Raw genomic sequence first — 22736 nt, forward strand, 5'->3', positions numbered from 1 at the left:
GACGAAACTAACTTTTTCTTTCGCGCACTTGTGCCCACAAAAGCAAGCTACACTCAACAAGCTTGGCGATCGTCAAAGCGTGTCGGCTTTTATACATGAGCCATCAAAGTTTCCAGTGTAATCGCTAGATGCCCGCTTGTCTTCCAGAACGTATTACAGAATTCGCGTATACCATCAGATTATGCAAACTTTGGTGACAATAGACATCGGATAGAACCATCGATAATATTCCAGTTATTTCCAATCATGCAGGCGCGGCTTGCGCTCAGCGATAACGTTTAATGTTTGTTAGCTGGTGAAATCAGTCAGCGGAGGAACATAAACAAGTACACGTGTCAATATGAATGTTTGTTTTCCATGGAGCGGGCTCGAATACCGCATGATTTATGGTCACCTACTAATTGGGCAATAACTATTTGCAAGCTATTTGTGGGTAATGTTGCATACATTGCTTTCCTCCCCAGCTGTACCTGACAACAACTACGTGATCGCACCAATTCCGGCCGTTATACTTACACATGGTGGTAAAGTGCCGCACACTCTGCTGACAATGACTGGCCGCCACATCTATCTTCCCCCTGTCAATTTCGCGCTAACGGCGCAAGTCCTGCATCAGGGGATGTCATTGGCTATAATTACCGCTCTCCAGGATGATGAGGTCGAGCCATTCACAGTCGAAGATTGTTACATCTCAGCACATACCATGACGTCATCTCACGGCAGTCACGTCGACATTGAGAAGATGGTTTCCTCTGACCTTGCACTTGCTCAAGCTGAAGCCCTCTGCCACGTTGTTGAAGGCTATCGCGACATTTTTTACTTTGACAATAGACCCTTAGGTCAAACGTCCGTCGTGACCCATCGCATAAATACTGGCGATGGGAACCCTATTCACCGACGTCCATATTGTGTCTCTGCATCGAAACGAGCTGTTATCCAACAGGAAGTAAAAAGATATGCTTGAAAAGGACATTATAGAGCCTTGCTGTAGTCCCTGGGCTTCTCCCGTCGTACTTGTCAAAACGTGGCGCTTTTCTGTAGATCATCGCCACCTGAGTAAAATGACAAATAAGCACATTGACCCTTTGCCACGTATTGATGACGCTCTAGTCTGCCTGTACGGTTGCACCTATTTTTCTTCTATTGACCTACCGTCCGGCTACTGGCAGACATCCGTCGACGACATGGACCGAGAGAAGACTGCATTTGTCAGCCCTGGTGGTCTTTATCAGTTCAAGGTGATGCCTTGTTGCCTCGTTGCTTGTTCAAGTGGTCCACCTGTTTGTGCTATCCGGACGACGTCATCGTTTATTCACCCACATTCGACACGCATCTAGACCGTCTTTCAGCGATTCTTGCCGTGTTTCGCCGGGCCGGTCTCCAGTTGAACTCGTCAAAATGTCACTTCGCTAGCGGCCAAATCACCATCCCTGGACACCTCGTGGATGCCAGAGGCGTGCGACCAGATCCGGACAAAATTCGCGCCGTTACGAACGATCCTGTTCCGAACTCTACCAAGGCCTTTCGTAGTTTCGTAGGGCTGTGCTGTTTTTTCCGACGCTTTGTAAATGATTGTGCGACAATTGAACGTCCCCTTACCGACCTCTTGAAGAAAGGCGTCCCGTTTTCTTGGGGCCCTGATCTTGCCGCATCTTTTTGGCAGCTCACTACTCTCCTTACCCAGCACCTCCACCAAATATTGTTACGTGTAACTGATGCCCAAGGCTATTTACAATTTATTTACAGAGAAGCTAACGGAGGCGAAAATGGCGACACTATATCAAGCAGGACCACGTCGTCTTCCTTCTCCTCAGTGCAGCCACACTGTGGCGGGTGTTCCGTATCATCATTTTATACTCAGCGCGACATAAGAACAATGGCCTATATCTCTACTGTTTTAGTTCTTCAATATGAGTGCTTTTCCGTGCAACCGTATATCGCTCAACAGTGAAACCTGCGATGGGATGGTCGAAGTCGTGAAGGAAGGCGCGTGGGGATGGAGAAGAGAATCGTGTGCCGGGCAAAGTACGAAGGAGCGTGCTCAGTGCGTGCACAGCGCTCAGCGAGCGAAGTGCGGAAGAAGAAGAATATGCGATGCGTCGCGGAGAAGTAGGGTAGGAGGTGCGCGCTGGCCGCGCGGCGTTGACCTCCTCTGGCAGTTGCTACGGGTGCTGCCTGCGGAATGAATGTACCGGGATCGCCTCGTGTTAATATCGGCCGCGCGCGCCGTAGGCTGTATGTGCGAGTGAAGGCGTGCTAAGTTGACACGACGATGGTGGCTAAATCTCGCGCTCGCAGAGGAGGAAATCGGGGAGGAAGCGCGCCATCTTCCCACCGCGGGGGGAAGCACGTTCAACTCCGGCGAGGGCTTCTGCGTATTGCGCGGCCCCATGAGCACTGTCTTGAAATCGATCAGCGATACGATCCGCGCTATCGGACCGATCGCCGATATATTCGTGTGCGCTATAGCACCCACAGGCTTTCGCGTTACCCACCTTCACGACGTGAAACGTCACTGTAACGCTTTGGAAATTAAGGTTGTGTGCCACTCATAGAAAGATGGAGGAAGTTTGTCATGTTCATAGGCTTCGGTTGTAGCAGCTCGTTAAAAAAACGTAAAAATATCAGAAATTTTGTATAAAATTCAGCACTAATTTCACAAGGAACAGGCGTTTCCTGTTTCTTCATGGTTACAATTGCAACCTAATTTATTTCCGACCTAAGGTGAATAAACACTATGTTCATCATGTTCTTGTCAATGCGGGATAAGGGAAATTCAATGGTCAGATTTTTCTTCGCAATCATTCTGATGCCACGCCGCAGTGACGAGATCTTAATAATAATCTTATAATACGGTTTTATTTTGAACGCTTCTCTGAATACGTAACCAGCCTATTTCGCAGATTAGGTTATTCTGTTCGAATGTGCCCTCAGTATATCACGCTTTCCAACCAAAGTTCTGGCAGAAGTTGACCGGGGACATGTTATTAATACACCATCTGTCGACGAAGAAAAGGGATGTGTGTTCTTTTTCGTTTTGTAACCAAGGTCATGTCTACCGTGTACCGGCCACTGCTAGTTCACATGGGCTCTCCCGTGATCCGAATCTCGCCTGCAAGCTGTCTGGTTGATGTCAGTCGACACGCGCAGCATTACTTAAGATAATAAAGTTGCAGTTGCCAAGACTAGTTCGCCTTTCAGCTCTCCCATGTTGGAGAGATGCCCCTTGCTGGCACCGCTCTAGACCTAACAGTGCGTGTAATCTTTCAACGCGCCGCGTGCGTCTTGTTGATTGTGCAATATTCGCGGCCACTGTAGAGTTATTTTACAATTCATAGGCTCGAAGCCTGGGTACCAGGTAAACAATGCTTAGAAAAACGTACTGCAAAAATTTTAGGAGCACGAAAGATAGCACAACGTGCTTCCTGGGAGCTCCGCTATTTAGCTGAATTGCGGTGCACGATGGTGCGGCACACTACATGCTTTACGGAGACACATATGATTGTTGCCACCGAAATGATACCCTAATAGAGTGCAAGGCTAGACACACAGTATGAAAACATTCCAGGTATGTTGTGTAGCGACAATATTCAGACTTGGCACCCTGCCTATTTCGATCGCGGACAGATTTGGATAGCACCTCTAGACCCATCCCCATTCGATCCTGTGTCTATATCAAAGCTGGACGCTTAGTATATATATATATATATATATATATATATATATAAAAGGATATTATAATAAGCCAACAAACAATAACACCAAGGACAACATAGGGGAAAATTACTTGTACTTAATAATTGCATTAAAGAAATGATGAATAATGAAAATGAATGAAAAAACAGCTGTCCGCAGGTGGGGAACGAACCCACGTCTTCGCATTACGCGTGCGATGCTCTCACCATTGAGCTACCGCGGAACCGTTTTTCCGATCCACTTTCTGGGGTATTTATGTTTTACAACTAGAACTAACCCTGGGAGTGTTAGTTGTAAAACATAAATACCCCAGAAAGTGGATGGGGGCTTCTTGTCCTATATATAGGACAAGAGAACAGCAGGCAGCGTGTCTCAACCAGAGCAGCTCAGGCAATCTCGAGGTCGCGGCTTCCGGACGACCGGCGATGTGGCTGCAGCGCCGGTCATTCCTCTTCACTACAATCGCCCCCCCCCCCCCTCCCATCTGGAAAAGAGCCATCCTGGCGACTCATGGTGAACATAGAATCACTGGGTCGTAGTACGGCTTCAGAGGTTGTACGTGGACGGTTTCACGCCCACGACAGCGTTGGTCCGTAGATGGCGTGACAAGCTCGACAATATAGATCACAGGTGATGTCTGTGCGACAACACGGTAGGGTCCTTGATATTTGGAAACAAGTTTGGATGAGAGTCCAGCAGGAACGGCAGGAACCAAAAGCTACACAAGGGAGTCCGGAAGGAAGTGACAATGCGGGTGATCATCGTCACGTCGAGATTTTTGTTGCCATTGGTCGACGGCTGTAAAGGAACAGGCGAGCTGACGGCATTCCTCGGCACGGCGGGCAGCTTCAGAGATGGGCGTACATTCGGATGAGTCGGGTCTGTAAGGAACATTGGTGTCGAGGGTAGTCGAAGGTTCGCGGCCATACAAGAGGAAGAATGGGGAGAACTTTGTGGTCGCCTGTGGTGCAGTGTTGTAGGCAAACTTAATGAATGGCAAAATGAGGTCCCAATCAGTGTCATCAGAGGCGACGTATTTGGAGAGCATCTCGCTAAATGAGTGGTTAAATCTTTCCGTGAGACCATGCGTTTGAGGATGGTAGGCGGTGGTGGTGCGATGAACGATGCGACATTCAGTAAGAAGCACGTTTACGACTTCGGAGAGGAATACACGTCCTCTATGACTCAACAGTTCGCGAGGTGCATCGTGAGGGAGAATAAAGTTTTTCAGGAGGAAGGATGCTATATCACGAGCGGTGGCAGCAGGCAGGGCGGCTGTTTCTGCGTATCGCGTCAAATGGTCGATGGCGACGACTATCGAGCGTTTTCCGGACGCCGTGGTCGGCAGGGATCCATACAGGTCAATGCCAATGCGATCGAAGGGCCTGGCCGTACACGGGATGGGCTGGAGTGGACCAGAGACATGCTGAGCAGGAATCTTGCGGCGTTGGAACTTAGGGCATGACCGAATGTACTTGCACACAAAGGTGTACATGCCACGCCAATAAAACCTGGAGCGAAGCCGGGTGTACGTCTTGAAGACACCCACATGTGCACACTGCAGGTCAGTATGGAAGGCAGAACATATTTCACCACGAAGATGTCGAGGTATGACAAGCAACCACTTTCGGACGTCATAGATGTAATTCCGGCGATAGCGAAGTCCATCCCGAATTTCGAAGTGAGATGCTTGACGACGCAAAGCTCGAGAAGGTGGAGGAACAGTCGAAGGGTTTGAAAGGAAGCGGATAAGAGCACTAATCCAGGCATCCTTGCGTTGCTCCGAAGCCATGTCACAGCCTGCTGGGAACAAAAGCACTTCGCCAACGGCAGAGAGGCAGGCATCGCTATCCGCTGACACGGGCGAACGGGAAAGCGCGTCGGCATCAGTGTGGCGGTGGCCAGACCTGTAGACAACGCGCACGTCGAAATCTTGCAACCCCAAAGCCCAGCGAGCTAATCAACCAGAAGGGTCCTTCAACGTGGACAGCCAACAAAGTGCATGGTGATCTATAATCACGTCGAAGGGGCGGCCATACAGGTAGGGTCGAAATTTACCAAGTGCCCAGATTATGGCCAAACATTCCTTCTCCGTAACGAAATAATTCTTCTCGGCTTTGGTGAGGGTGCGGCTTGCGTATGCAATGACGTACTCGTCGAATCCAGATTTGCGCTGCGCGAGCACAGAACCGAGTCCGACACCACTGGCGTCAGTGTGTACTTCGGTCGGAGCTGTCGGGTCGCAGTATAGGTGGCGAGGTCAGTAGACGACGCAACTCTTGGAAGGCATCGTCACAAGCGGACGACCAGGCGTAATCGTTCAAGTCGCTCCGTAGAAGCTGATTCAAGAGAGCGGTGATGGACGCAAAACTCCGAATGAAGCGGCGAAAGTAAAAACACAGGCCAATTAAGGAAGCTTCGAAGTTCTCTTACGAAGGAAGGTTTTGGAAAATCAGCAACTGCACGGAGCTTGGCGGCGTCAGGAAGAATACCGTGTTAAATACTACATGGCCAAGGATAGTGAGCTGACTTGGTCAAAGTGGCATTTCTTCAGGTTGAGCTGAAGGCCGGTGGAAGTTAGGCACTGTAACACTTCCTCCAGCCTACAGAGATGGGTGGGAAAATCGGGTGAAAAAATAATCACATCATCTAAGTAGCACAGGCACGTTTTCCACTTCAGACCACGCAAAAGGTTGTCCATCATGCGTTCAAATGTTGCGGGGGGCGTTGCAAAGCACGAAAAGCATAACACGAAATTCATATAGGCCATCTGGTGTTACAAAGGCCGTTCTAGGTTGGTCTTCGGGTGCCATGGGGACTTGCCAATAGCCGTTGCGTAAGTCGATAGAAGAGAAGAACTCCGCGCCTTGAAGACAGTCAAGGGCGTCGTCAATTCTCGGAAGAGGGTAAACATATTTACGAGTTATTTTGTTAAGACGACGCTAATCGACACAGAATCGAATCGATCCGTCGTTCTTCTTAACAAGAACAACGGGAGATGCCCAGGGGCTATCCGAAGGCTGAATGACGCCGCGCATTGAGCATGTCAGCTACTTGATCATCGATAACACGGCGCTCTGTCGCGGATACACGATATGGTCTTTGTCGTAGTGGCGCACTGGTACCCGTGTCGATGCGATGACAAACAGTTGACGTGCGGCCCAAGGGAACATGCTGGCAGTCGAAAGACGAACGGAACTTGTCGAGAAGGCGTAGAAGCTGGGCGCGTTGGGAAACAGTCAAGGTGTAGGCGATGGAGCCATGTAAAACATCGGGCAAAGTCGGCTCCTGCGTGGGGTTACAGGTCACTCCGGCGACCTCATGAATGGTGATGGAACCAGTTGGCATGTCAATCACGGCAGCAGGGTCGAAATACTGGACGCGGCCAACTCACTCCCCACGAAGCAAAGTGAGAGGACAGGACAATCGGTTGGCGACGAGCAGTCTGCTGACACCGGCATGAACGTCTAAAAGAGCGAAAGGCAGCGGGGAACATTTGCGACGAGCGAAAATTGCAGATGGCGGAAAAAGGGCGCTGGCACCGTCAACAATGTTGCATGACACCGTGGCAAGGGCAGATGAGTGCGGTGGAATTGTAACGTCTTCGGCAACAAATACTTTGTCTTCAGGTTCACGAGCGTCAAGGGGTGGGGCATGACACAGCGTTTGAAATTCCACTGCAGCACGAGAACAGTCGATGACGGCCTTATTAGCGGAAAGTAAGTCCCAGCCCAAAATAAGTCCCAGCCCAAAATAAGATCGTGCGAACAAGAACACAGCACCAAAAATTCGACGATGTAGAGGAGGCCGTTGATCACAACGCGAGCAGTGCATGCAGCTGCAGGTGTGATGTGGTCGGCGCTTGCAGTACGAAGTGATACGTTTGACAGGGGCGTCGTAACTTTTCTGAGCGAACGGCAAAGACGGGCGCTAATATCTTAAACTGCGGCACGAGTGTCAACGAGAGCGAGTGCAGCGACTCCGTCCACATGTACATCAATAACATTAGTCGGAGAAGGGAGAGGCCTTGGTCTGTTCGTGGGTGACACAGTTCTTGCCTGTGGAACTGCGGCGATTAGTTTTCCCGTTTGGGCGTAGAAGGACGACGACGCATCGGCGAAAGCGAGCGGCGTCCAGGCGATGGCGAACGGCGGTCAACAAGAGGGCGGTGATCGGAGTAGGAAGACATCGGGCCAGGGTACTGAGACGCGGAGGATGACGGGTATGGGGAAACGTATGGTTCGGTGTCGAAGCTACGGCGGTAGGATGGTGCGCGACGACGGCAAAATCGTGCAATATGGTCAGGTAGACCACACGCAAAGCATATTGGCCGGTTGTCAGGAGTGCGCCATTGTCCACCGCTGTGTGGGTACCGCGGCTGAACGAACTGAGGAGCTGGACGTAGTGGCATGGCTGATGGGCATGGCGCAAAGGCCTGAGGTGGTGGCCACGCGAGAGCCTTGGCGTAGCTGAGAGGTGCAGTCACCTCGGGAAAAGCAACGGGAGTCGGCACCGGCGGAGTCTCACGGGCAGAAGGGAGAGCTGTGCAAACTTGCTCGTGGATGACCTGGCGAAGGTTAGCCAGCAAAGACGAGGGTGGTGGCGTGGTTGAGGACAGCAGCGAAAGCTGGCGAGCGACCTCAGCACGGACGAACTCCTTTATCTGGCGAAGCAGGGAGGCCATCTCAGGAGCCGCGGTCATGCTCGCGAGGGTTTCGTCGGACACAGAAGACGCTGACTGCAGAGCTCGTCGAAACTCTGGCAAAGCTGAATGACCTGAGAAACAGTGCCTGGGTTTTTGGACAGCAGCATATGAAAGGCATCATCGGAAATGCCCTTCATGATGTGACGTACCTTGACCGCCTCCGTCGTCGTCAGGTTGACACGCCGGCAGAGGTCGACGATGTCCTCTATGTAGCTGGTGAATGTTTCGCCAGTTTGCTGGGATCGGCTTCGTAGGCGTTGTTCAGCGCGAAGTTTACGCACGCCAGGGCGGCCAAAAACGTCTGCGCTGCTGGTTTTGAAGCTAGCCCACGTGCGCAGATCGGCTTCGTGGTTTTTGAACCAGAGCTTGGCGACGCCCGAAAAATAGAAGATCGCGTTGCCGAGCTTGGAGGGATCGTCGAATTTGTTGGTGTTGCTGGTGCGTATATACGATTCCAGCCAATCTTCAACGTCTTTCTCATCGTGCCGCTGAAGATGTCAGGATCCCGCTGACGCTGGGCACCGGCACATACGATGGCTGGAGTAACCGGTGGGGATGGCGGGCTGGGGTCGTCAGGCAAGGCGAACGGCAGAGTTCGGGTGCGTAATTCCAGGTTGGGGGAAAACCGCAGCACCTCCACCAGAATCTAATATGAATACAGGACAAGAGAAGAGCAGGCAGCGTGTCTGAACTAGAGCAGCTCAGGCAATCTCGAGCTCGCGCCTTCCGGACGACTGGCGATGTGGCTGCAGCGCCGGTCATTCCTCTTCACTACAATATATATATATTTTTTTCCGGGCTCAACCCGCTCAACGCAAGCCGCACTTGCATGAGTTTGAACTTACTCGAACGTTATCGTTGATTCTATCTATTTTGTATGTTCTCGCCAAACTTGATGTAAAACAGGCTGTATGCGCGACGTGAATAGTGTAGTGCTTTCTGTAAGACGCGCAGCTACCAGGGATGACGCTGCAATGCTCAACGGGTCGTGTATAAAAGTCGAATCGCATGACCCGCCGATCGCATTTCAACAATCGCTGACTGTGCTCGCCGCTAATGTTGTGCTTCGAATGTCACTTACTTTATGGCACAAGCTCACCCAATAAAAAGTTAGTTTTGTGAATGACAGTTTAGCTACTATGTTTCTTCTCCGTAACTACATCGTGAAAATCTCTTTTTCGGCGCCTCCGCTACACAGGGTCAAGCCACTTGTGTATATCACTGCTAAGACATCTACGCCGAACTCCTAGGTTACCATGCCTTGATACACATAAGCCGCAACCATCCAACCAGCCCAGTCCCTTGCCCACTGACAACATGTAGTCATCCTAATACCTTTAAGAAATACCCGGCGAACGGCTGTTCCACACCTGAAGTCATTCTTTCAGCGAATGTCCTTGTATTATTCCACTGCTGACCAGCTGTTCTAAATGTCCAAACACAGGCCGCCTACAACATGTATGTTATCTGTTCAGCTCTCCGAAGGCTTCCTCACCTCTCGCTCCCCCAAAATCCACCCCAAGCCACTGTACGTTTGGTCATTTCATTTCCTTCTCTTGCCGCCTTCCCACTGTGACGTCAAACGACAGTGCTCTTTTTTTTTTTTTTGCAGTCTCTCCCTTCACAGCCACCCCACGTCGACAACACATGCACGCGAAGTCACCTTAATAACCAGGTAAAAGTAAGCTGTCGAGGATGAAAAGCCGACTTTTAGAAAGATAGATCTCCTTACCGAAAGTAGGCCAGCCTTTCTGAGGCACCTTATCCCTATTTGTAACTCCATCTACTCCATCTGTTGGCTGCCTTCTTGATATTGATGTGCGTAGATAGCAATTTTAACAACGGAGCTGTTAGAACAAAAACTGTGGGCCGATCTTGGAGGTTGTGCAGAAAGGGTCCAAGCGCAACGGCACATATCCCTGTGAACTAGCGAATCTGTTTAAGTTCGAGGATGCTGCGTCGAGTGTACGCCGCCAAACCTCCGCCGGGCAATGACGTCACCATGCGTCGCCTAGCAAGCCTTTGCCCCAGTTTCGCCGACTGCGCCAAGCCTCGCCAAAACTTCGTGCGCGGCGCATCGCTTCGCATTAGCTTTGCAGAGCCATGACGTCCCTGCGTCATGCGGAGTGGTTGCCGCGGCTGCGCAGACACGGAGCTAAGCCGGGACATCACTGCGACGACCCACGGGATATATAGCCCTGCGTCTCCGACGCGGCGACACCAAAGCCCCGCCATCTCCGTGCCGAGCACATCGTCACGAAGATGGTGATGATGATGATGTGTGGTGTTTTATGGCGCAAGGGCCAGTTATGGCCAAAGAGCGCCATGCCAGTGCTTCTGAGTGTGCAGTGGAGCGATGAATTCTGAGAAGTAGATGAAGCGTGGCTGTGAAGGGGCCTAAAAATAATCGCTGTAAAGTGCGTAAAATATACATGTACTAAAATCATGGCAATGACTCATGAGGTGTACTATGAAATGAAGAATGCGTTGAGAAAGAATGACACGATATTTAAAATATTTAAGATGCAGTAATTGGCAAGAAGCACTACTGCCTAAACAGAGCCCTTGAACTACAAGGGCCTGGAGGCATGTGCTACAAAAAACTACTATCACAACGGCATCCTCTGGAGAGAGGATGCGCTACGACCTTAATGGGCTATTACATGCAGGACCACATCGTTCAAGAAATCGACGACTGCTTTGGCGTTAAGAAACGGTTCTTCACCAAGAAACATGATGGGATGAAGGGGCAGATGATACCGGTACGCTTGATAAAAATATTTCCTTCTGTCTGTTTCAGCTTCCCGACACTCCACGAGGACATGAAGGACGGTCAGCCTCTCACCACATCTACCACAGGTTGGTGGTTCATCACCTGTCAACAAAATACTGTGGGTTCCATACGTGTGTCCTATTCTCAGCCGACTGAATAGGACGTCAGTTCGCCGTGTTTTCGTTATGGGGGGCCAGAAACCTAACTGTGGTTTAATCAAGTGAAGCTTATTACTTGTTTCAGCATCTCACAAGCGTTGCCAGTGGCTTCGCAGTTTCTTTCGCAAGAAAGGTTTCAGATCTGTTACAGGGACAGCAGCTGTAGGGTTAATAGCGTGTGATGTTATTGACGTAGCCATTCGGTCAGCTAGCACATTACCCTCAATGCTTCTATGGCCAGGCACCCAGCATATAATGACATGCTGGTTACATAAATACGCTTTACAGAGGACGGAATAGAGCTGAGTAAGTACAGGATTTTTGTGTTTACCGAGTGACATCAATGCTTTTACGACGCTTAGGGAGTCCGTAAATATAATTGCCTTTTGAAGTTTTGATTTCCTTATATGCTTCACAGCCGACAACAGTGCATGGGCCTCAGCCGTAAAAATACTCGTTTCCGGGTGGAGTACACCGGATTCTGAGAAGGATGGGCCAACGGCTGCATAACACACCCCGGCATGTGACTTGGAAGCGTCAGTGTAAAGCTCTGTACACGAGTACTTGTATTGAAGCTCTAAAAAATGCATTTTAATGTGTGCCTCTGGCGCGTGTATAGTGACCTCTACAAACGATGTATCGCAATCTATGAGTTGCCACTGCCACGGCGGTAACAGTTTCACTGGAGCCATAGGACGATGATCAAGCAGCGGAACACCCATTTCCTCACTGAGGTTCCTCACACGCAAGGAGAATGGCTTTCTCGCTGCAGGTCGATTATGGAAGAGTGTGTCACGAAGATGGGGCGGCCGAAGAAAAGCGTCACTCCCGAAGAAGAGGAAGCGCGGCGCGAAAGCTTCCGCGCTGCCACTCCAGAGCGAAAGAGGCGGCTTCGGTCTGATCCCGAGTATCGCGCCGCCGAAGGGGCGGAGAAACGTCGGTAATTCGCGAAAGATGCGGAGTTACGAGTCCGCGAAACCGAGCGAAAGCGTTTGAGTGACCAGATGCGTCCATATATTTTAATGACCGAGTGTTCGTTGCTCCTTAAGTTGTCGATGATCCCGGGGTGATCTTGAGCAATACGTGGCCGAGTCTCGATGCATAACTTCGCAAAAACTTGGCCGAACCGAGATAAAGCTAGATGGGGTCGCCAGTTTCGCCGTTTGCCCAGTCTTCGCACCACTAGTCTGAAGCTGCCTCTTACTTTTTTTGTTTGTGCTTCGTTTTAAGGTGAATACAAAATAAAACACATAGAATTTTATGCCTATTTGGTTGCTTACATCGAATATTAGGTAAAGGTAAGTACAACTACATCGCAACGTTGCAGTTACTGCCCTACCCAGACTGCTGTAGTTTCGCAACTTCTACTGCCTGTTTCTTATGGTTGTTCATAAGCTCCTAGGACCTCTCCTGGGATCCAAGAATTCTAATTGCCAAAATACAGTCCGCACCAAACACAATTTTCCTAACTCTAATTCCAGCGGCCCCAGCTGGCACAGCCGTCAACGTTTTATTTTTATACCGCTTACCTCCGAAATCCTAATTGCAAACTATGAACGGCGAACAATGTTCAGTACATTTATTATGCAATTCTGTGCTCCGCGCGCCTTCAGTTTTGTTCTATTTCTGATATTTGACGGTACAAAAGAGGTGGATATATGCAATCATATAAAACACACTCTGCTCAACTCACCATATCTGCGAATGCATTCACTTTGAGGCTGTATGATGAAGCGCCGTTTTCGTATTGCTTGTTGTGTTCATTGACATACTCTCTGGTTTCCAGGAATATCTGGTACCTTTGACGGTCTTCATTGTCCGATGAATAACTTTTGTCTGGAAAAAGAACCCAATACCGTTTGGATATAAGTGACGTAAGGCAGGCCATGCAATGCGTAGGATGGATAACCGGTGGACTAATAGAGTTACAGAATGGACACCAAGAGAAGGGAAACGCAGTCGAGGACGGCAGAAAACCAGGTGGGATCAAGAAGTCAGGAAATTCGCAGGCGCAAGTTGGAATGCGCTAGCGCAAGACAGGGGTAATTGGAGGTCGCAGGGAGAGGCTTTCGTCCTGCAGTGGACATAAATATAGGCTGATGATGAAAGTGTGGTTCGTATCAAGAAACTAACGGGCCGTAGCCATGACAACCAAGAGCGTGGCGACATTCAGGAGGGTTTCGCATGCGCACGCGGTCGCCTCCTCGCCAGCTCCTTTCTTTCCCGACCCTCGCCTCTCTCCTTTTCGCGGCGCGCTGAGCCAGGACAAAAAAGCCGAAAGCTTGCACTAGGCCGCGCAAAATGAAGACACAGCGAAGCTGGCCAATTGATTGAGTCTCTTGGTTGTAGCTAGGCTGAACATGGCTATGTCGAGGCTTAAACTTGGTTGTAGCTAGGCCTATACTCGTGTACGTCATTTGTGCTGGTACTTGAAAGGCTGCGGTAGTACTGGAAAGGTGCGCGGCGGTAGCGCGACGGTGCGGGGGAGCATGGCGTACGTCATACCAGCTGTGGCGGCGGCGATAGCGCGGCGGTGGCGTGATGGCGCGGCGCACCTTTCCAGTACTAGCACAGATGACGTACCCGAGTATAGGCCTAGCTGCAACCAAGTTTAAACCTCGACATAGCCAAGTTCAACCTAGCTACAACCAAGAGACGCAATCGATCGGCCAGCTTCGCTGTGTCTTCATTTTGCGCGGCCTAGTGCAAGCTTTCGGCTTTTTTCACGTTAACATCATGAGGATACCACACCTAATATAAACTGTATAATGTTCTGACGTAAACAAGTACTGCTATTTATCGATGATTATAGCCTGTTATAACCGTCAGTGTCATTTTACTAGGACACCGTATCCTGGCGGTAGTTAACATTAAGATGAGAATTTGGGTTTATCAGCTCCTGGTTGTCATATTTTTGTTCGCAATCACCGATCAAGCTTGTGACCTTTTCCGACATAGTTTCGAAACTTTGTGGCCATAAACATATCTTATTGCACTTTTTCGCAGACTACCTGGAAATCTAAGCGCTTTTTGCCTTGTCATTGAAGATGACTCTTGTTTACACTGTGCACATAATCTTCAGGACGAATGTATTAGGCTATTCAGATCCGCCTTATTTGTCACAATTAGCGACGACAATTTTTAATATTTTTTTACAAACACAACATATCTACTATCGGATGCAAAATGGTTGTTTTCCCCGCGGTGCTTTCGAGTAGACGTCATCCGCGCCTCTTTACTCTACAGAAAGGTTAGTTAAAGGTGAAATACCTTAAGAATGTTCGCTGCTGCAGTTCCTGTTTTCTTTTTAGTTTGCTGTCGACCCTATATGTACGATACAATGCCTCAGTTCCTAGAGAGCGTCATAAAGAACGATTACAGCACAATGAACGACCCGCTAGAAACGCGCATATAGTGCAAAGCTACTTGGAACGTGAAAGGACAGACTTGTCACGTCCGCGAGTGCGGGAACGGCGCTCATGTTGTGTCACAACAAACCCTAGAGAGCATGTTGCGGTGTCTCAAGGTCATACATGTGAACTTGTCGCTGAAATAAGCGAAATTGACCTTTACCTTGGTGCGCTACTCTTCCAGGCAAATGGAACCCCTGTCTTCTCTCTTGTCTCGTGAAATGTTGAATGGCCTCTGCTTTCGCAAGCATGGTCCAGGTGATTGTGAACATCTTAGCGGTAGATCGTCCGACAAGAACATTACATCATATTTTGTATACGTCTATCGTTTTCCTCGTGGGACACCGGGGTGCCCTTCGCCTACTTTTGAACTCATCGCATTAAAGGTGACAAAATTTTTTCCGCTGCCGAGGAATGGAGCCCTCGAAGCGTTAATAGTGTCATTACTGTGCCGATAACTAATTCATATATATAAATAAAATGCGAATATATGTTTGTCAGTGTAATGTTTTAATGTGTTTGCTGACGACCGACGTCCTTATTGAAAAAGCAAGTGCACCTTTATTATAGAGTACCACATAAAATTGTATAACAGTTTTTGTTTAACTCTACCGACACTGCTCAATGAAAATGATACTGGCGTGCCCCAAAGTGTGTTTTAGGTTTCGCAAGAATACACCCATTTGAGCGGAAAAATATTTATATAGATTTGGCTGCTGGTAACGTTCTCGAGACATCGTTACATTGTTTAAGTGGGCTATAAAAGTGTCAATAGAATTCTAAAACGCTACGACATGAAGCCGTACTCGACAAAGTCTCTACTAATAGTTCCTAGGTTCTGTCAGTTAAAGGACACGAGTACACAAATAACAACTGGGCCGTAGTGAATGTTAGGATGCATGGAGCTCCTCATTCATTGACACGACTGCTTTGCGCCCGCTACTGGCACATAGCGCTCGCGGTCAATGTCCTCAGGTTCAGGAAATATGGGCTAAATACACTTGCACTGACCGGTTGCCGTGGCTTTTTGTTTTGGTCTGTGCTTAACTAGAATCAACTTAAAAGTATAACAGCGCATACAGACAGGTACCGAATGGATAACAACAGGTAACAGTGTTGACCTACATCTGATAGTTCATTGGTAGGAGCCACACGTACAAAGGCTGAAACAGCCAATGGGAAGGCTAAAAAAGTCAAACACCAACGAATCTAATAAAAAGAAAAGAAAAAAGGCACTCATCATATTGCTCTTTGCATTGCGACATCCAGATATTCAGTTTCATTTTTTGAGAGTGACAATGAAGGCATGCTTACGCATTTATCTTTATTACGATAAATTTCATATGCTTCGATCACTTCACGCGTCAGCTTTTCCTCCTCTTTCTTAATCATTCAACGCTCTCTTCTTAACCTCTGAACACTCGCGCTCGCTATAGTAACGAAAGAAAACGTATGCCTAAATGTCTTTTTTTTTCAACAAGAACTGCTTCCACAGAATGGAGCTTGGCAAAAGCCCCTTGCTATGTTCTTGCAAAAAAAAGCTCAAGTTTCTAACAGTTGACGACCTTGTTTGATTAAAAACTCTGACCAGGTAATTTATATTTTGGTAACAATTGGTAACAAGGGTAATTCAACTTTTTAAGTAGACATCAAGGGCATTTATTACTCGATTCCGCAAAAACAGTTAATGGTCAACTTTCAAAACTCAATTCACAACTACGGTGTAGTCGGCTTCCATAACGCTGCTGGTGTCTTTAAATTTTATCTGCTGCCGGTAGCTTTAAGATGTTTATCTGACGTGAAGGTTCATTTCATGGCAGGATAGCACTTTTATACAAAAAATTGAATCTACTTTGGTTCTTCCATCGCGCCCCTTTTAAGTGAAATTTATCAAGCCTTGTACGAGCGTATCTTGAGTGAGCGCATAAAGTGGTTTATGTGAAACGCGTTTTTAGTTATGTGGAAGAATACCGCATGATTTTAAAACGTGAAGCTGTCAACTTTCAAGTAACTGTATCGCGTGTTCTGGCCCATTTTAGCGAGTGTCTAAAGCTACTGCACTTATCATATGAATGTGCGGTGGATAACTCGCAAAAGTTTCTTGACTTAAGGTTTCATTTTACTGAACAACATGCTTGCTGGTTGTAGTAGCGCCAACGCGGCAACGCGCAGAGCTGCTGCCGAGGCCGTCCGCGTTTCCCCGTTTCCCAGCGTTTGCGCCGAACGCGCGCGGTGTCCGTGACTGCAGCAGGCACCTGTGGCGGTGGCTCGGCATGTTTCGACCAGACTGGCCCCGGCAAGTGTGGAGGCGTAGCTTGACCGTTACGTCACCGGGGAGATAAACTCGGAGCCGCCGCGACGGCGGTACAATTCTCGTTGACTGTGTGGCGAGTACATGTAGCCTTGGCATGGGACGACCAAAGAAGATCCGGACACCCGAAGCAGAAGCCGCTCATCTTGAAGCGCGACGCGTGGCCAATCGAGAATCTCCGCGTCGGCGATGAGCCGATTCGGAATACCGTGCCTAGCAGAACTTAGCATTTACTAGCAAAACTTAGCCAAGCCTAGTAAAACCTGGAAGAAAAGCTAGGTCGATCGCCAGCTCCGCTGTTTACTCGAGCCTTGCACCACTAGTGCAAGCGGACCACGTTTTTTTTCTTTTGTTTTTCCGTTTCTGGTATTTTTTTTTGGTGCTTGGCTTTGTTAGCCTTCCAATTGGCTGTTTCTGCCTTTATACGTGTTGCTTCTTCCAAAAAAATATCAGTTGTAGTTCAGTGCTGTGACCTGCTGTTCTCCACTTTGTCCCCGCCTGTGGGCACTGTTTCCCCTTTAAGATGTTTTACCAATTAGCCCACCAAGCCATCCTTATGAATCTAGAATCAATGTAGTGATTCTTGGCCCACACAAAGCGCAGCGCATCATTTATGCAACGCTATGTTTGATTGCTCGAAATTTGTTATTGGAGCGCTTCTGCGAGTTTTCAATGGTATAAAATTACTGGAACAAATGAAATATAGTCATGTTGCATAATGGATACTTTTTTACTCACATAATGGTTTCTATAATTTAATCTCCATAGCCATAGAAAAACTAAGGAAAGTGTAATATCTTTTGGTATGTAAAGCCGGTTTGTAATGCCGGTTGGAGTTAGCGAGTTTATGATAGCACAACCCTACCGGATAAATTTTCACTGCTGAAATGTATGATCAATATTGAAGCGTTTATTGTGAACTGGTGGTAACAATATTGATCAGAGCAGAAAGCACGATATACAAAATTATTCCAACGCCAATACTCCTTTCGTACTCACTGTAAGACTTCTTGTAGGCTTCCCATTCGGATTTCAAAGCGTTTTCGTCTTCCAGGGCAAATGTCGATGCAAATGCAGCAAAGAGCAGCGCACAGACAAGCGACATGGTCAGACAAAACCTAGTCTGCAGGCGCGACGGCTGAGTGTGAATATACGCTAGCAGATTGCACGCGTATGTTACAAGCCTGACCGCTTTATATACACGCAGCCGTCATTATTATAGCGGTGAGTAATCAATGAAAGGAGGCGTTCATTATGTATAGTAGAGACTGCGTGGACAGTTTGAAGCACGTGGAGCTTGACCTACAGTTGTAATTCATAGAGCTAGAACAATGCGTCCCAGACATATTACAACTTTACGTAAGCAAAAGAGAAAGGTTTTGCTTGCGCGCCAGCATTATTATTTTTCCACAAGACATCGCTGGCGCCTATATAGAAAGACTTGCACATAAACAACTCAAACACAATAAGTAATGAAGGCGTTTCTCGATTTATGACCAGCGCTTAAGCTGTGATTTCGTGTATACAACATTATACCCCAAAAGTTATGCTCTAAAAGGGTACTGGGAACTACACGTATACCTCGCCGACGATGATAACTTGAATTCAACTTCGGAGATTAATATGCACTTATCTAAACGAGCAAGCCGGAGTTTGGCAAAGTTACGCTAGGCAAAATATATGTGTTGGGGGATATCACCTAAAGATTAAAATTTTATTTACATGAATTATGTGAATTGGGCAAGAACTAGTAGAAACGAACAATGTACTTCAGCCGCTGAGATATGTGTTCATGGCCAGGAATAAGGAACATTTCTTTCGGAATCACGTGGCGTATTGAGCTCAAAGAATCCGAAATTCTCCCCATGGAGTATGCCATGACGCACAAGCGTATGCCCTTTCCGCAAAACTCAAAAAATCCAAAAAGAAGCGCGCCCTGGGACTCTCACTTCACCTCGGCACTTCGAAACCAGTACACTTATATGTACCAGCGTTATCTGCAAGACGGCGAGCTTGTTGATTGACTGGCAATGAATCCACGACATTGCTAGACAACTAGGGTGCTATGCAGCATGCGCCGAGTTTCTCGTTCGCACGAGTTTTACCCGACTTTGCTCGATGGCAGTCAGGGAACGGAGATAGCAAGGGACGTGCAAAACAGCAGGCAAACAGAAATGTCGAGATAAAGCCGTGTATGCCAACATTTGCGCGCCCTGTGCGGCACAGTGCTCCCGCGCTCCAAGCACAGAAGACGGCGCAACAAAACGCGCCAGCGCCGCGTATTGTTATCAACGTATTATCCCGATTTAGCAATACCGTCACTGTCCCGCTGTCTATCTGCACACTTGTCGGCAGCCGCTTGCCACGCCTTCCTCGGGCGCGTCAAGGGCGCGCCTCCTCTTTCGGACATTATCTTTCTATCCTCCGTCGAATGCGACTCGCCGCCAAGGGGGCCGAGGAGAACAGACGTGTCTCACATGGGCTCCCGCTTTTCGTGCTTCTCATCCCGGAACAAGGCCAGTGACGAATCTAAGTTTTGCACCGGTGCAACCGGCAAGACGAGAGAAATCGCCGGACAATAGCCTATTTCGGGTAAGTGCACCTTATTTCAAGATATGAAGTCGACCGCACACCCACCCGGTTAAGCCTAATGCCAAAGCAGCTGCCGCAATCCCATCGGAGGAAACGCCGTCGCGGCGCACGCCACGTGAGCACGAGCGCACGAGCGCTCGCCCACGCCGCGGCGAAGAGCCCCTACGATGAGCCGAGAGGCAGCTGCAGCAAGCGAAATGTCAAAGGCGCAGCAAGAAGAGGAAGCAAATGCAATGCAAACGGACACTACGATGAGCCGAGAGGCTGCTGCAGCAAGCGAAATGTCAGAGAACCAGAAAGAGGAGGAAACAAATGCAATGCAAAAGGACCGGAGGGAAGAAAACACCGGGGAAGATATGTGGAACTATGATGCAGAAAGCGGCAGAACAATCGAAGCGGAAAGCGCCTGGCTCACGAGGAGCAAAAAGGGCAAGAAGGACACCACGAATGTAAAGACGCCGGCAACAAAACCAACTAATGAGCAGACGTCCAATCCAGCACCGCCACAGCAACAACGCAGACCCAGGATGCCGCCCCTGCCACTAGACGACTTTAAAATCGTCTACCGCCCGCAAGCAGGTCTCGACCTCGCCAAATGGAACACCGTTGCAGTTATGCACGCCATCGGCCGAGCGAGTGGACTATCGCAGCAAGACTTCAATGACAAAGTACGCGTGCAAGTACAGAGAATCGAAAATTTAATCATCGCAAGCACGGCCGACAAGGAAGATGCCAAGATGCTGGTCAGCATCAACAAAATACAGCTTGGAGGCACTTATCACAACGTCAAAGGCAACATACGAACCCCTGATGACGTCTCTAGAGGCGTCATCAATGGCCTCATACCCGGAACGAGCACCGTAGAACTCATGGCAGGAATCCGAGCACCGGCAAGATACACCGTTCTTCACGCCAGAATGCTGGGTCAGTCGACCGCGGCAGTCGTATTCTTCGAAGGACCGCACGTTCCCTACTACATCATCTTCCAGAGCGTTGATTTCCGCTGCAGACCATATCGAAAGTCAGTGCAGTACTGCCGCACCTGTGGCACAACGGGACACCGTCAAGACGTTTGTCCGAGACCGGTCCCGGATGTCTGCTACAAATGCGGCAAGACCGGACAACCACAAAACCATGATTGCAAACCAACCTGCAAGCTCTGCGGAGAAGGGCACGAAACTGCAAGTACAGAGTGCAAGAAGAGACTGAAGCCAAGCCCACCACCGTATAATATACGGCAACAGCGCCTCAACAGGCTCCAAGAAAGAGACAACCGCTGGAGCTCCAGCAGTGAAGAGCTCCCGGAGCTGAGCACCGCGGCCACCAGCTCGAGCAGTATCAGTGTGGGCAGCTCCCCAAGGCGCAGCAGGTCCAAGTCAATACTGCGAAATGCCTCGCGCTCCCGCTCTCGTTCTCGCTCGCGCTCCCACTCGGTCAAGCGCGCGAGCTACGCCGATGTGGCAAGTGGCTCGAGCGCCCCGAGTGGTACGAGCAGCTTGGACTCCTCGTCGACCGAAGCCACAGCCATACGGGTCCTCGAAAACAAACAGCAGAACCAGCAGAGCAAACTGCAGAATCAGCACAGTCAATTGCAAAGCCAGCAAAACCTCATAGACAAACTACTCCGCAGTCAACAGAGACAGCAAGAGCTCACCGACAAACTGCTCCAAAAATGCAAGGAACAGCAAGAACTCACAGACAAGCTGCATCAAAAATGCCAGGAGCTCGAAAACATTAACAGACAGTCGGGAACGACGCTGACCAAGGCGGATGTCGAAGCCATAGTAGATGCAAGGTGCCTGATATTTCAAGAAGCCTTTATGAACAACATTCACGCCACGATGGAAAAAATCGTCCAATCAGCAGTCGAAAAAACAGCCGCAACCTTCGAAAACAAGATCGCCACGCTAAACGCCAAGATCGATGGGATCGCGCCACAGCTCAACAATTTTATCGCGCATGTAAAGAAAAACTATGTCACCAATGCACAACTCGACAATTCGCGCCACACGACTCGGAAGAAAGCGCGGGCGAACAGCCACAGTGACTCTCGCTCCATCTCGCCCACTCGCGATCGCCGACGCGAATTCGAATCCATCGACGATGGCGACCACTAACCACAAGGCGAAGAACCAGCATTCAACTATACGCATATGGCAATGGAACTGTCGCTCTTACCGCCCTCGACACGCAAGCCTTCAAGAATTCATCAAGCTGAATCAACCCGACGTCATAGCACTACAGGAAACCAACACGCAGAATGTCCGACTGCAAGGATAAACCACTTATGCACACACCCAACGCACTGCCATACTGGTCAAGAAAACTCTCACGGCGCAAGAACACGACATAGAGAACACCCAGACAGAACACACCCTAATCGAGGTTTTACCGGAACGAAAGACGCAGAAAACCCTATTCGTGGCCAGCGTGTACAGCCTCCCTCGGGACCAGTTACCGGACTTCGATCATTTTTTACGAAAAATCAAGAAGTCCACGAATGGCCACCAAGTCGTAATAGTGGGGGACTTCAACGCCTCGCACACGGCATGGGGCTATCATACCACCACGAGGAAGGGTGCTAGAGTGCACGATGCCGCCCAACAACACAGACTCACCCTCTGGAATGATCCTCTCCAGACCACGAGAATTGGAAACAGCGTCTCCAGGGACACAAACCCCGATCTTACTTTTACGGCGGACGTCCCCTGGGCAGAGTGGAGTCGGCTTCCGGAAACCCTAGGGAGCGATCACCATATCCTCCAATTAGATGTAGCACACACCCGTAGACAGACCAAGACCGGAATTGCACGACTAACTGAATGCAAATCCTTTAGGGACAACCTAGATTCCGGAGCAACTATAACCGACATTGACGAGTGGCTCAAAAATTTGCTAGATATAGCAGAACGCCACACCAAGGTCATACAACTTGATGCCGATACGCCCGCGGTTGACGCGCACCTTCTCCACCTATGGGAAGCCAGAAGCGCCCTCCTCAAGAGATGGAAGCGACAAAAGCTCAACAGAAAGCTAAAGACACGCGTCGCTCTCCTTACCAAGCGGGCTCAGGAATATGCGGACCAAATCG

At 49.2% G+C, this 22736-nt stretch overlaps 1 protein-coding gene across 1 annotated transcript in view; it reads right to left on the reverse strand.

The window, feature by feature from the left end:
• The window catches only part of LOC119454161 (cathepsin L-like), an 83204-nt gene extending 65047 nt beyond the window's left edge, over positions 1-18157 (reverse strand). Inside the window, exons 1-2 of the mRNA XM_049667955.1 lie at positions 18053-18157; positions 13026-13168 (exon numbers count right to left, since the gene is read on the reverse strand). Of these exons, the coding sequence (XP_049523912.1) occupies positions 13026-13028 (3 nt within the window). The 5' untranslated portion in view covers positions 13029-13168; positions 18053-18157. The remainder of the gene's footprint in view (positions 1-13025; positions 13169-18052) is intronic.
• Between the last annotated feature and the right edge of the window lie 4579 nt (positions 18158-22736).

The sequence above is a fragment of the Dermacentor silvarum genome, chromosome 5 (assembly GCF_013339745.2).
Source record: "Dermacentor silvarum isolate Dsil-2018 chromosome 5, BIME_Dsil_1.4, whole genome shotgun sequence".
NCBI lineage: Eukaryota > Metazoa > Arthropoda > Arachnida > Ixodida > Ixodidae > Dermacentor > Dermacentor silvarum.